This window comes from Procambarus clarkii, chromosome 17, assembly GCF_040958095.1.
Source record: "Procambarus clarkii isolate CNS0578487 chromosome 17, FALCON_Pclarkii_2.0, whole genome shotgun sequence".
NCBI classification, from domain to species: Eukaryota; Metazoa; Arthropoda; class Malacostraca; order Decapoda; family Cambaridae; genus Procambarus; species Procambarus clarkii.
Window position 1 is genome coordinate 34,938,088 of NC_091166.1, and position 15,558 is coordinate 34,953,645.

The 15,558-nt window shown below is 48.2% G+C and overlaps 2 protein-coding genes across 3 annotated transcripts in view; both read left to right on the plus strand.

The window, feature by feature from the left end:
- Positions 1–15,558, plus strand: part of LOC123772369 (connectin) — an 806,097-nt gene that overhangs the window by 264,473 nt on the left and 526,066 nt on the right. The gene's annotated exons all lie outside the window — the stretch shown is intronic.
- On the plus strand, positions 4,477–6,132 carry LOC138365634 (cation channel sperm-associated targeting subunit tau-like). The gene has a single exon (XM_069326118.1). It carries the CDS (start codon positions 4,477–4,479, stop codon positions 6,130–6,132), a length of 1,656 nt encoding a protein of 551 aa, XP_069182219.1.

Genomic DNA, 15,558 nt, shown 5'->3' on the forward strand with positions numbered 1-15,558 from the left:
TGGTTGATCAAGAGTAGCAGGGATTCTTAGTATATTTCTTGTTTATTGCCTTAGTGTGGCATTTTGTAGTTAGGAAAGTTAATAATAATTTGTGTACGTTCATGAGTGTGTGAAGCGGTTAGAAGACTACATATAAATGTATATATATGGGTTTAGAATTTGTTTCAGCCTGTCGTGCTGCTGCTGCCATATGTCTCTCCTCCACTGGCACGTGTGGCACCCTCAGGCAACCCTCATGGCACTCCATGGTGCCACTGCTGGCCACAAATACTTTGGGCCATGTGCCGGGTGCTGTCTGGTCACAGGGTGCAGCTCAGGCCTCTCACGAGACGGGGCACCTGTGAAGACAGAGTGTGTGTGTGTGTGTGTGTGTGTGTGTGTGTGTGTGTGTGTGTGTGTGTGTGTGTGTGTGTGCAGGCTCACGTGGTGGTACTCACAGTTTGACAGCCTGGCCGGGGCGCCAAAATAAGGCCACTAACCTCCCCAACACCATCGCTTAGCAAAGTGCAACTCACAATCAAGTGAAACAGTCGTTCACTCAACAGAGCTGTTGGTGGGGGTCAGCAGCAGCTGCAGCTGCCCGGCCAGGTTGTGACCCAGCGTGGGTCACAGATGGGACCTCCAGTGTTCCCCTGGGTCACAGATGGGACCTCCAGTGTTCCCCTGGGTCACAGATGGGACCTCCAGTGTTCCCCTGGGTCACAGATGAGACCTCCAGTGTTCCCCTGGGTCACAGATGGGCCCTCCAGTGTTCCCCTGGGTCACAGATGGGCCCTCCAGTGTTCCCCTGGGTCACAGATGGGATTTCCAGTGTTCCCCTGGGTCACAGATGGGACCTCCAGTGTTCCCCTGGGTCACAGATGAGACCTCCAGTGTTCCCCTGGGTCACAGATGGGCCCTCCAGTGTTCCCCTGGGTCACAGATGGGCCCTCCAGTGTTCCCCTGGGTCACAGATGGGATTTCCAGTGTTCCCCTGGGTCACAGATGGGACCTCCAGTGTTCCCCTGGGTCATAGATGGGACCTCCAGTGTTCCCTGGGTCACAGATGGGACCTCCAGTGTTCCCCTGGGTCACAGATGGGACCTCCAGTGTTCCCCTGGGTCACAGATGGGACCTCCAGTGTTCCCCTGGGTCACAGATGAGACCTCCAGTGTTCCCCTGGGTCACAGATGGGCCCTCCAGTGTTCCCCTGGGTCACAGATGGGCCCTCCAGTGTTCCCCTGGGTCACAGATGGGATTTCCAGTGTTCCCCTGGGTCACAGATGGGACCTCCAGTGTTCCCCTGGGTCACAGATGAGACCTCCAGTGTTCCCCTGGGTCACAGATGGGCCCTCCAGTGTTCCCCTGGGTCACAGATGGGCCCTCCAGTGTTCCCCTGGGTCACAGATGGGATTTCCAGTGTTCCCCTGGGTCACAGATGGGACCTCCAGTGTTCCCCTGGGTCATAGATGGGACCTCCAGTGTTCCCTGGGTCACAGATGGGACCTCCAGTGTTCCCCTGGGTCACAGATGGGACCTCCAGTGTTCCCCTGGGTCACAGATGGGACCTCCAGTGTTCCCCTGGGTCACAGATGGGACCTCCAGTGTTCCCCTGGGTCACAGATGGGACCTCCAGTGTTCCCCTGGGTCACAGATGGGACCTCCAGTGTTCCCCTGGGTCACAGATGGGACCTCCAGTGTTCCCCTGGGTCACAGATGGGACCTCCAGTGTTCCCCTGGGTCACAGATGAGACCTCCAGTGTTCCCCTGGGTCACAGATGGGACCTCCAGTGTTCCCCTGGGTCACAGATGGGACCTCCAGTGTTCCCCTGGGTCACAGATGGGACCTCCAGTGTTCCCCTGGGTCACAGATGGTACCTCCAGTGTTCCCCTGGGTCACAGATGGGACCTCCAGTGTTCCCCTGGGTCACAGATGGGACCTCCAGTGTTCCCCTGGGTCACAGATGGGACCTCCAGTGTTCCCCTGGGTCACAGATGGGACCTCCAGTGTTCCCCTGAGTCACAGATGGGACCTCCAGTGTTCCCCTGGGTCACAGATGGGACCTCCAGTGTTCCCCTGGGTCACAGATGGGACCAAAAAAGGTGCTTGGGCATTTGGGCATCAGTCGTTCATGTACCTCCGTGTCGCTGCATATGACAGAAGGAGTTACATACATTATTCTACCATCAAAATTCTCTATATTTATCAAGTTCTTCCCTAAGAAGAGTTTATAAATGAACTCTCTAAAAGCTCATTTTATACCTTGAATCTAATTAATTTTGGCTAATGTACATATTAGCATCCTCTGAAGCAGTGGAATATGGATACAATCAGGGTACATATATTCTTTGCTGGCGTGAAGGTTGCCCAATCAGTGCAAAAGGAAAGTTATGTCTTGCAATATCATTGGTGTGCTGGAGTGGTAGGTGTGGCGTGGTTCTAGAGTGCAAGACGTGGCTTGGTAATAGGAGGTGTCTTGATGGTGTAGTGCTTCGGCTATGACTAATCCTCTTTGGTCTCGTTATCTATGGATTATTTCAGCGTTTTCGGTCAGAAAATCTCCCGGAATCAACGCCAGGATATCTCTGGATATGATCTGATAGTAGAAATAGAGAGTAGATGGGCGTGTGTGTGGTGGTTAAGAGGAGGTATATTGTGCTCTTTCTACCACAATCACGCCCATTAGCTACCACCATTGCAGCCACCTGTCACAATACTTCTCTCATACGTTGTAGTTAAGTATGGCAAGTTTTGGTACCTGGTTGATACCTGGTTGATGGGGTCCTGAGAGTTCTTCTACTCCCCCAAGCCCGGCCTCGACTTGTGGGAGCTTGGTCCACCAGGCTGTTGGACGGACGTCAGTCGGGAGTGTTGTAGGTCATCTCACTGTCTGTGAGTTGCTTACTTGCTAGCCTCTGGTCATTTACTGTGTAACCTTAACTACACGCTCGTTACGCGCAGCAATGTAGTTTGCCAGCCAGTTCTAGTTACAGGACCTAGACAAACTCCAGGAGTGGTCAAACAAATGGTTGCTAGAATTTAATCCCTAACAAGTGTAAGGTAATGAAGATAGGAAAGGGCGAGAGGAGACCATTGCCTTTTATAGGGAAGACAACAGCAGGAATAGGAAAAAGAGAGAGGAAGTTGGAAGTTGATTGACCAATTGTTAGACCAATTTCAGCACTGACGCCGGAGGCGCACATGAACGGGATAACATCAGCAGCATGTGAGATGCTGACACATAAGAATATCGTTTAGAATCTTACATCAGTATTCCTTCGAGGAGATCTACACAACATTCGTTAGACCGATACTGGAAAATGCAGCACATCCGCACTTCATGAACGATATTGAACTGAAATTGACAAAGGATAAAGTTTTGCAAGAAGATTGGTGTCAAAACTAAGAGGGTTAAGTAACGAAAATAGACTAGTGGAAATGTCATGATCCTAGAGGATAGAAGAAACAAGAGAGTATATGATCACAACATACAAGATACTCAGGGGAATATACATAGGGGACAGGCTGACTATCGGGGACAACCTCTTCAAACTGAGAGAAATTAGAACAAGAGAACACAGGTGGAAGCTGGCAACTGAAATGAGGCGAAGGAATGTTAGGAACTACCCTGTACGGGTAGTTAACAAGTAGAATACATTGAAAGAAGAAGTTGTGGAAACCAACTAAATCCACAACTTTAAGGTCAGATTAAACAACCCAGCGGGTTTTCTTCCTATTGGGGAGTGTTGTACATGCTGTGTAGCTCAATAAACTCGCCCCTCGAGGCAAAATTAAAAAAAAAAAAAATTGACCAAGAATTCGAACGTCGGAAGAATTAAATTATAAACTCAACAAGTTAGTATAGGCGAGGCATGAAGAGCTAGACCTCACTCCCCTGTCGTCACTGATAACTAAGTACTAGTAGGCAAATACCACCAGTAGCGGCCTCGTCCTACAGTCTCCTGGTCATTAGAGGTTAAGGGTGGTTAAGGTATCAACAGGTAGAGGCTCCTGCTGGACCTGTAAGCCTCGCCTCCGACTCCATAGCCGCCAATCAGGTTAACGAGGTATGCTAATGCTGGCAGTGTCTTGAGACGAGGCGGTCGTTAGTGGCGCGAATGGCTTGTTGAAGGAGAGGCCGCCTAGTTATCCCAGGTCAACAACTGGTCATAATTACCCGTGTGTCAGAGGGCACCAGTGCTTGGGCGATGCTGGTAGTGGTGGTGATTGGTGCTGGAGATTGTGGTGATTAGTGCTCGAGATTGTGGTGATTGGTGCTGGAGATTGTGGTGATTGGTGGTGGAGAGTGTGGTGATTGGTGGTGGAGAGTGTGGTGATTGGTGCTGGAGAGTGTGGTGATTGGTGGTGGAGAGTGTGGTGATTGGTGGTGGAGAGTGTGGTGATTGGTGGTGGAGAGTGTGGTGATTGGTGCTGGAGATTGTGGTGATTGGTGGCTTTCTCATCCTGGACATGTTAGCAGGAAGCTTAGTCCCAGAATGAGTTCAAGAATGGACCCCAGTGTTCTGATGGGTGTAGCAATGGACCCCAGTGTTCTGATGGGTGTAGCAATGGACCCCAGTGTTCTGATGGGTGTAGCAATGGACCCCAATGTTCTGATGGGTGTAGCAATGGACCCCAGTGTTCTGATGGGTGTAGCAATGGACCCCAGTGTTCTGATGGGTGTAGCAATGGACCCCAGTGTTCTGATGGGTGTAGCAATGGACCCCAGTGTTCTGATGGGTGTAGCAATGGACCCCAATGTTCTGATGGGTGTAGCAATGGACCCCAGTGTTCTGATGGGTGTAGCAATGGACCCCAGTGTTCTGATGGGTGTAGCAATGGACCCCAATGTTCTGATGGGTGTAGCAATGGACCCCAGTGTTCTGGTGGGTGTAGCAATGGACCCCAATGTTCTGATGGGTGTAGCAATGGACCCCAGTGTTCTGATGGGTGTAGCAATGGACCCCAGTGTTCTGATGGGTGTAGCAATGGACCCCAATGTTCTGATGGGTGTAGCAATGGACCCCAGTGTTCTGATGGGTGTAGCAATGGACCCCAATGTTCTGATGGGTGTAGCAATGGACCCCAATGTTCTGATGGGTGTAGCAATGGACCCCAGTGTTCTGATGGGTGTAGCAATGGACCCCAGTGTTCTGATGGGTGTAGCAATGGACCCCAGTGTTCTGATGGGTGTAGCAAAGGACCCCAGTGTTCTGATGGGTGTAGCAATGGACCCCAATGTTCTGATGGGTGTAGCAATGGACCCCAGTGTTCTGATGGGTGTAGCAATGGACCCCAATGTTCTGATGGGTGTAGCAATGGACCCCAGTGTTCTGATGGGTGTAGCAATGGACCCCAGTGTTCTGATGGGTGTAGCAATGGACCCCAATGTTCTGATGGGTGTAGCAATGGACCCCAGAGTTCTGATGGGTGTAGCAATGGACCCCAATGTTCTGATGGGTGTAGCAATGGACCCCAATGTTCTGATGGGTGTAGCAATGGACCCCAATGTTCTGATGGGTGTAGCAATGGACCCCAATGTTCTGATGGGTGTAGCAATGGACCCCAATGTTCTGATGGGTGTAGCAATGGACCCCAATGTTCTGATGGGTGTAGCAATGGACCCCAATGTTCAAGGTGCAGGAATGGGCCCCAATGTTCTTCAAGGTGCAGGAATGGGCCCCAATGTTCTTCAAGGTGCAGGAATGGGCCCCAATGTTCTTCAAGGTGTAGGAATGGACCCCAATGTTCTTCAAGGTGCAGGAATGGGTCCCAATGTTCTTCAAGGTGCAGGAATGGACCCCAATGTTCTTCAAGGTGCAGGAATGGACCCCAATGTTCTTCAAGGTGCAGGAATGGACCCCAATGTTCTTCAAGGTGCAGGAATGGACCCCAATGTTCTTCAAGGTGCAGGAATGGGTCCCAATGTTCTTCAAGGTGCAGGAATGGACCCCAATGTTCTTCAAGGTGTAGGAATGGGTCCCAATGTTCTTCAAGGTGCAGGAATGGACCCCGATGTTCTTCAAGGTGCAGGAATGGACCCCAATGTTCTTCAAGGTGTAGGAATGGACCCCAATGTTATTATTTCCCTCTCCTCGAGAACGGGAACTATTTTATCTTGGTTCAATGGAGGGAATTTAATACTAATATGACATTTATGTGTGACGTTAAATTAGGAGAAGTTGGAGATATTCCAAACAGTAAGCCTCAGTTACTTATGTCTGTCCCAGGACCCGTGGCTGGGACACACCAGGTCCTGGGACCCCCATAACTGTCCCAGGACCCGTGGCTGGGACACACAGGTCCTGGGACCCCCATAACTGTCCCAGGACCCGTGGCTGGGACGCAGCAGGTCCTGGGACCCCCATAACTGTCCCAGGACCCGTGGCTGGGACACACCAAGTCCTGGGACCCCCATAACTGTCCCAGGACCCGTGGCTGGGACACACAGGTCCTGGGACCCCCATAACTGTCCCAGGACCCGTGGCTGGGACACAGCAGGTCCTGGGACCCCCATAACTGTCCCAGGACCCGTGGCTGGGACACAGCAGGTCCTGGGACCCCCATAACTGTCCCAGGACCCGTGGCTGGGACACACCAGGTCCTGGGACCCCCATAACTGTCCCAGGACCCGTGGCTGGGACACACCAGGTCCTGGGACCCCCATAACTGTCCCAGGACCCGTGGCTGGGACACACCAGGTCCTGGGACCCCCATAACTGTCCCAGGACCCGTGGCTGGGACACACCAGGTCCTGGGACCCCCATAACTGTCCCAGCCAGACCTAGGACGCCAACGAGCCTGGCTCGGGCAGTCCTGAAATTGAGATTCTTATATTACGTGTTGAATTAAATCTGTGAAATGTATAGTTTTGTATATATTATCATCCTCTTATTCAAGATATTCGCCAATATTCGTGAAGCAGGACTTGGAATGGGCTCGAAGTTATTGTCCTATGAGTTCAAAGAATTTGTGCCATATATATATACTGTATATATATATATATATATATATATATATATATATATATATATATATATATATATATATATACATATATATATATATATATATATATATATATATGTCGTACCTAGTAGCCAGAATGCACTTCTCAGCCTACTATGCAAGGCCCGATTTGCCTAATAAGCCAAGTTTTCCTGAATTAATATATTTTCTCAAATTTTTTTCTTATGAAATGATAAAACTACCCATTTCATTATGTATGAGGTCAATTTTTTTTTATTGGAGTTAAAATTAACGTAGATATATGACCGAACCTAACCAACCCTACCTAACCTAACCTAACCTATCTTTATAGGTTAGGTTAGGTTAGGTAGCCGAAAAAGTTAGGTTAGGTTAGGTTAGGTAGGTTAGGTAGTCGAAAATCAATTAATTCATGAAAACTTGGCTTATTAGGCAAATCGGGCCTTGAATAGTAGGCTGAGAAGTGAGTTCTGGCTACTAGGTACGACATATATATATATATATATATATATATATATATATATATATATATATATATATATATATATATATATATATACATACATACATACATACATACATACATACATACATATATATATCGCTCGGAATTCGTAGTCCTTAGGTACCAGGTTCGATCCCCGGTGGAGGCGGAAACAAATAGGCAGAGTTTCTTTCACGCTGATGCTCCCTGTTCACCTAGCAGTAAATAGGTACCTGGGAGTTAGACAGCTGCTACGGGCTGCTTCCTGGGGGTGTGTAACAAAAAGGATGCCCTGGTCGAGGACCGGGGCGCAGGGACGCCCCGGAATCATCTCAAGATAACCTCAAGATAAGATGCCTAGTTACCAGTAGAACCACGCGGAGAACCGTGAACCAATAGGCCTTCTGGTGTTGATATTTTCTCTATGCATTTGTTTGTTTTTCTCTCTATTTCTCTACTAACTCAATTTGTTCCCCTTTCCATTCCCTGTTCTTTTCCCCTTTCCCTATACTTTTTTCTTAGCCTCTGGTGGAGACAAGTAAGAAAAAAAAAGGAAAGAATTTTCCTCCCCCCGGCTCCACAGGGACCAATAAACTGTGTTGGAATCAGCGTGTCTTGCAACCTCAGAGAGGGAGAGAGGGAGGGAGGGAGATACGGCCGCCAGATTGTTGGGAGAGGGAGAGGGAGGGAGAAGGAGGGAAGGGGAGGTAGAGAGGTAGAGGTAGAGGGCGAGAGGTAGAGGGCGAGAGAGAGAGAGAGAGAGAGAGAGAGAGAGAGAGAGAGAGAGAGAGAGAGAGAGAGAGAGATAGATAGAGAGAGAGAGAGAGAGAGAGAGAGAGAGAGAGAGAGAGAGAGAGAGAGCAGGTTCTTAACAACATAATCATGGGTGTCGGGCAGCAACGCGGCGTCAAATGCTATAGTGGTGTTGTTATTGCAATGGCATGATTGCAATTGAAGACCTCCCCTTCCACCTTGTTAAGTGTGTCACACTAGGGAAAGTTTTGGACAGGGACAAAATTTGAAACCATTTCTTTTTCTTTTCAGTCTTGGGGTGTTATGTATAGTGTGAGATTAGAGCAACTGTATCTCTATACATGGACAGGGGTGACTCCATATGTAGAGAGGATACATAGGTTAAAAACATTTCACCAAGGTTAGGTATAAAAGTGAACGTCTTCAAGAAAGATTGGATATATTTCTTCAAGAAGTGCCGGGCCAACTAGGCTGTGGTGGGTATGTGGGCCTGCGGGCCGCTCCAAGCAACAGCCTGGTGGACCAAGCTCTCACAAGTCAAGCCTGGCCTCGGACCGGGCTTGGGGGAGTAGAAGAACTCCCAGAACCCCATCAACCAGGTACTATCAAGGCACTGATGCATTGGCAGTGAAAAACTTTTTTTTAAACATGTTTGCTGTCTAGACATGAGTATGAAACAGAAAATACAGCAGATTGCTGCCTTGCTGAAGCAGACATTATAGGCTTCTGTCTATTATATTGGGATGCTGCCATCATTATATATTCTGCACTGGGATATTCTGGGATGTTGCCATCATTCAGTAATACCGGGATACACGCCCTTTATTATATTACAATTAAACAATACTATTAGACAATTCAATAAAACTACCAAATAAAATGAATTAAGCTATCATTAAAGTGTTTCTCTACTGTCACAGTTAACTAACCGATGTTTTCTTTACCTCCACATTTAAACATCTCCTTGTGAGGAAAGTTGGATGGCTTAGTGGCGTGATGTTTGTCTTTACTTAAGTAAAGGGAGCCACTCATTTACTTATGGTAGATAACATCTTTCTTTTATCGTTTGTCAATTTCAAAGTATTTCTTTCGTTTTGACAATGGTTGTGTGGTGTAGAGAGTTTTAAAGGCACTTTACTTTTTCAAGGCACTAAGGCACAATCACCACCAACAGTAACTACCACAACATTGTCTCCACCACAATCACCAACAGCAACCACCACAATCACCACCAACAGTAACCACCACAATATTGTCTCCACAACCACAATCACCACCAATAAAACGACACACAAACAACAACACGACACTTACACCATAAACAAACTAGACCAACACCCACTGCAGGCAGCGTCAGGAGGAGAGTTACGACAATCACTGCGACAACAATTAGACAGAGGGAGCTGACCGCTATGAGCCCCACGGACGGATCTGTCTCTAATGACAGACGAGCGTCGTCTTCCGTACGCTTTTGACTCTCCGTTTGGTGATTACTTCGCTGTGTCTCAGGCCTTCACGTTGGGGGGGGGGGACTGGAGGATCCGCGTCCGCAAGATGTTCAGGGTCAGAAACTACTTTCAGGCACTCTCCTCAGGCACTAACCATAGGCACTCTCCTCAGGCACTAACCTTAGGCACTCTCCTCAGGCACTAACCTTAGGCACTCTCCTCAGGCACTCACCTTCAGGCACTCCCTCTCAGGCACTCACTTCAGGCACTCCCTCTCAGGCACACTCCCTAAGGCACTCTCCCTCAGGCACTCTCCCTCAGGCACTCTCCCTAAGGCACTCTCCCTCAGGTACTCACCTCAGGCACTCTCCCTCAGGCACACTCCCTAAGGCACTCTCCCTCAGACACTCTCCCTCAGACACTCCCCCTCAGGCACTCCCCCTCAGGCACCCCTCACCTGTGCCTGGCTTGCACTAACAACTAATTAAAGCATCTCTCCCCTGCTTTTACATGGGCCATTAATACGCCCTGCTCAGTGTTCCTCTAATTAGGCACTGTATGGCACTGTCCGTGTTGCCTCAGCAGACACAGTAAGGCACTCCCCGTGTTGCCTCAGCAGGCACCATCATGGCACTAAGGCGGTGGGCCTCACAGCAGTTGGCACTCGTGGTTATGGTGATCCAGAGGCTACGAGGCGAGGGAGGCCGTTCGACTCTCTCTTCCTCGCCACCTGCATCATCACCAACGTTTTTTTATATCTTACTATAGCCAGAAGCTCTTATCCCTCCCCTCCCCCCTCCACACTCGCTATCTTCCCCCACACACCTGTTATCTTCCTTCCATACCTGATATCATCATCCATTCATTCTTGTTCTCCACGTGTCAATAACGGAGAGGGAGAACAGAGTGAAGATCAATGATCAGAACGAATTCTTCACGAACGCGACACCAACATCAGACCACATGGGTTCGATCCCCGGCAGAGGCGGAAACATATGGACAGAGTTTCTTCCACCTCTAATGCCTCTGTTCACCTAGCAGTAAATAGGTACCTGGGAGTTAGACAGCTGCTACGGGCTGCTTCCTAGGGGATGTGTAACAAAAAGGAGGCCTGGTCGAGGACCGGGCCGCGGGGACGCTAAGCCCCGAAACCATCTCAAGATAACCAATGGCGGCTGCAGGAGACTTCAGAAGTACTTTTTCTTACATTATCTACAATAAATTAGTTTTTACTTGTCCCAAGCACTAGAGGTGACTGTGCTCGCCTGGGTGTGCTTGCAGGGTCGAGCTCCAGATCTTTGGCCCCGCCTGTCAGAGTGAAGTAGTTTACTACTGTACCCCAGTGACTTTACTGACAAAAGTATCCCTCTCGTATCTCGGTAAGGAGTCGAGTCAAAATGTATACCCTCAGCTAAACTCTCAGCGCGGTTTACCTAACCCACTCCTGTATGTTTCAACCCCTCCCACCTCCTCCTTCCTCCCCATCATGTCAAGCGCCCCGCGAAGTACAGCCTCGAGGAACACCGCTCAACAAAAGCCTGTGTGAGGAAAGATTGCGCGGCCACCAGTCTCTCGAAGTGCCTTGGAGCCGAGCCGCTAGTGCTTTACCGGTATATATGAGGGCCAGCGCTCAGTTACAGAGTGCTGGCCAGGGGCCCGCCCTCGCCAGCGCTCAGTTACAGAGTGCTGGCCAGGGGCCCGCCCTCGCCAGCGCTCAGTTACAGAGTGCTGGCCAGGGGCCCCACCCTCGCCAGCGCTCAGTTACAGAGTGCTGGCCAGGGGCCCCACCCTCGCCAGCGCTCAGTTACAGAGTGCTGGCCAGGGGCCCCGTCCTCGCCAGCGCTCAATTACAGAGTACTGGTCAGGCGGCCCCGCCGTCGACGCAGGTATTAATTGATAATCATGTCGCCACAACAAAGTATTGCTCGGTAGTTTCATGTGTGTCCGGCATGAGTTATTAATTCTTATGGCTGTTCATGATGGGGCGTGCTGGAAGCTTGTGAGGGCCTTGGGGGTCACGCTGGAGTGTGAGTGTGTGTGGGGCTACCCTTGAAGAGTTACTCTGAAGAGTGTGTGTGAATCGCTTTATGCTCTACATGTAAACAAGAGGCTGTAACCTAATACGAGTTTACTGACCAAGTGCCACTTCACTCTGTTCTCCCAGTCTGGTCTACACGCACGGAGAACACGATTGATAAGATTGCTAAATCAGTAAACGCGAATTTATTGCGTCATTGATTTACTATGCAAACAACATTTACACCTGTTGTTGGATGAGGTGCACAGGTGTGTGCAGGTGTAGGTAGTCAGGTATGGTTGAGGCAGTGAGATGAGGGGGGGGGGACTTTCCCCATAAAGGGGAAATGGAGGTTGAGGGGGGGGGGGTGAATCACCCGTGTGCCACCCATCACAATAACAATGACTGGGAGTGCCAAGCCTGGCACTTGGTGTGGCACCAATGGGTCGTAAAAGAGTGTCTGGCCTGGCACTCGAATGGCGAACCGCAGAAAGCCACCTGTCCTCTTACAAAGAACGTCGCTTTTCGATCGTAGGCGTTACATAATGCCAAAAAAATCGTCGTACTAGAAATTGGGAAGCGGCTGTTCAAAGTGACGTACTGTCCAGTTTTCTGTTTTGGGTCCTCTGGTATAGGTTAGGGGAGACCACTTTAAATTGACCGTTTTCTTAACGTTGAGGAAACCTTAGGAGGACAGGCTGCAGGAAAACCATATCAGCCTCCTCGATTTCTGCTGCTGTTCTTCCTGCTTCTCCTGGTGCTGCAGCACCTGCTTTTGCTCTCCTTTCTCTTATTACTGCTTCTTATCCTGTTGCTTCCCTTCCCGTTCGTACTTTGTCCTTCTCTTCCTCCTGCTACAGCTGCTGCTTCGTCGTCTGCTGCTGCTGCTTGTTCTTTTGCATCGAAACAGGAGTTACGACCTGGCCCGGGTACGTTGGGTTGGACTACAAGGACCTGTATGTGCTTCTCACACGGGGGGTGGGGGGGGGGGAAGAGCATTCTACTCCAAGCCTGACGCTCAGAATAACAAGATTTGTCTTATATTCCACTCCCACACAAATGTTTCTCATCCCCGCCGGCTGGGAGGCCGGGAGTCTGGTAGTTGTCGTCTGCATTACAGTTCTGCATTTTGTGTGGTGAGCTGCATTTGTGGGTCAGATCTTCTATAGTACATGGCTCTTTTTATTTTTCAATTGATATTTTAAGCCCTAATGGGTGCTTTAAGACATGTGCTTTATTCTGTTGAGAACCCGTTGTGCTTCTTCCAGGGTGTGACGCCACCGTAATGTATTTACTAAGGCCAAGGAATAATTTGTATAATTAGTTTCTTTATTTTCTATAATCAGTGAAAAGGCTTTTATGATATTGTATGAATAATTGTTTTGAATTGTTTAATTGGTCGAACAGAAAGTCAGATTCGTTATTGCAGGCGAGTGTCAATCTCGACCCTCCCATGGTGGTCACATACCCAACAGCAATTACTGTGAAAATTGGGGGAGGGTAGCCTCAAGTATCTAACCCCTAACTTAGAACAGACACTTCTAATTTATATAGATATTCTTTACCTGGGAATGAATTTAAAAAAATTATCTCAATGTCCATTGACAAATGGGCCTCACGCATTTCGCTCAAGTACTATTCAGCACCTTCGGAGGCACGGGGTAAAGTGAATACAATCTAACATGCACTAGAATGGCGAATCTGTTACATATTGTATTTTATCCTGTAAGAAGGGATATATTAAGAAGAAGAATATATCCTTTTTACGGATATATATCCGTAAGAAGGGATATATTAAGAAGGAGCTCAGCATATCAGTACAAGAAGTCCAATATAATGACAACAAACGGAGCTTAGAGTGAGAAACTGGTCTAATAATATGGCTGCTGGCTTCTGGAGTGAGTTTCCAGGTATCATACCAGACGTGGAGTGTTTCAGTGCCTGGAGTGTTTCAGCCGCAACCTAAACACACACACACACACACGCGCGCGTTTTGATATAAATAGAAACAATCTGGATATGACCAATTAACTTTTTTCACTGTTTTTATATATTGTTTCCTCCGCCCCCTCCCCCCTCCCCTAGGTGAGGACAACATTACTAGGAGCCACAGGTGGTTGCTGGGAGGACAGATGAACCAGAGGAAAGTAAATAAATACTGGCATTGAGTGAAAGTGGTAAACAACGGGGGGGGGGGGGGGCTTGAGCAGTGAGCACTGTTGTGTGACGGAAGGCTGCCATGTGTTATCTTGAGATCTTGAGGTTATCTTGAGATGATTTCAGAGCTTAGCGTCCCTGCGGCCCGGTCCTCGACCAGGCCTCCTTGTTCTGTAAGTCCACCAGCTACATAATATCCAAGCGCTGGGGCCCAAGAGCTATATTTCACTCCCCGTAGGTGCAATATATATATATATATATATATATATATATATATATATATATATATATATATATATATATATATATATATATATATATATATATATATATATAAAGCGGCGGGAGACCAACGCTCCCGGCGCGCTTAGGGTCTTATCTGTACTTCAAAATGAATCTATTGTACCAAGACAAAGGATCCACAGGTAGGGCATCACCCGTTTATATGGTCTCTCTCTCTCTCTCTCTCTCTCTCTCTCTCTCTCTCTCTCTCTCTCTCTCTCTCTCTCTCTCTCTCTCTCTCTCTCTCTCTCTCTCCGATAAAGAGAGAGAGACAGAGGCGTTATTCTGCCAACCACCAACCCGTCCTCTTAAAATAACGTTGCCTTTCACTCGTATGCGCTCTATGGTCAAAAATGGACGTAATTTGAAATGAAATCGGCTCACGAAAGTGACGTACTGTCCCGTTTTCTGTTTAGAGTCCTCCGGCTTACTGTGGTAGGTTAGGAGACGAAACTTTCAATTAACGGTTTTCACGACGTTTTGAAACCTAAGGAGAGCGTCCTGCCCTCCTATCCTACCAGAGGACCCTGAACTTGCTGTTATGGTAAAACAAAATCTAAAATTTATTTTCATATTTTTCATTTTCAAATTACGTCCATTTTCGGTAATACGGGCAAACGGTCAAATTCAGACGTAATTTGTAAGAGAGAGAGAGAGCCGTTCTTCTGCCAACCACCAACCAACCAACGTCAACCGAGCACTGGTTGACGCCCCCAGTCTCTCTGTTAACCATTGGGAACCATTTCACCAGCATAATGCCTACCAACATAATCGTCATCACAACCAGTGCTGAAAACCTCGGGGCCAGCTTCCCGAGCACTCTTTGACCTCAGAACGTTGCTCAACAAGCTGGTTATACATGATGGATGCGTCCTCTCACGCCATAGAGGTGTTGAAGCTTTGGTAAACCAACGTATTTCCAACCTCCTGATCACCGAGAGTTCTTTAAGCGACATATAAACCACTTGGATTTCACATTCTCGTTGTGCAGTATGCAGAGAAAAGTTGATTGTTTACTGAGTCAACTTCCCAATGGATGGTCTTGACTCCTAAGTAATGCAACATAACTTTGTCAGTAGATTATAAACAGGGATGATCTCAACCAGTATATCTTACAGAGGGAGTTTAATGACTGCTACATAGCCTTCCCGGTTTGGTGCCTTCTTCTGATAATTACTTAATGACCTATTGACAGTTTTCAGTTGGAATATTGCGTGTAATCCAAAGCTTATATTTCTATAACTGTATGCTGTAAAGCGCAGGCAAGACAGACATAATAATTTACATTTGGAAGATATTAGTTGCACGAAAATAACACTGTATTACACCAAGAGGCATGGCAGGAAGTGCAAAATAGATCCATTGAAAAGCAGAGGTACAATACATGCGCTGAGAGACAATACAATCAGCATCAATGGCCCCAGACTTTTCAACACTCCCTTTTAAAGAA

Coding starts and splice junctions, on each gene's coding strand:
- LOC138365634 (XM_069326118.1), top strand. CDS start 4,477: ATGAGTTCAAGAATGGACCCCAGTGTTCTGATGGGTGTAGCAATGGAC.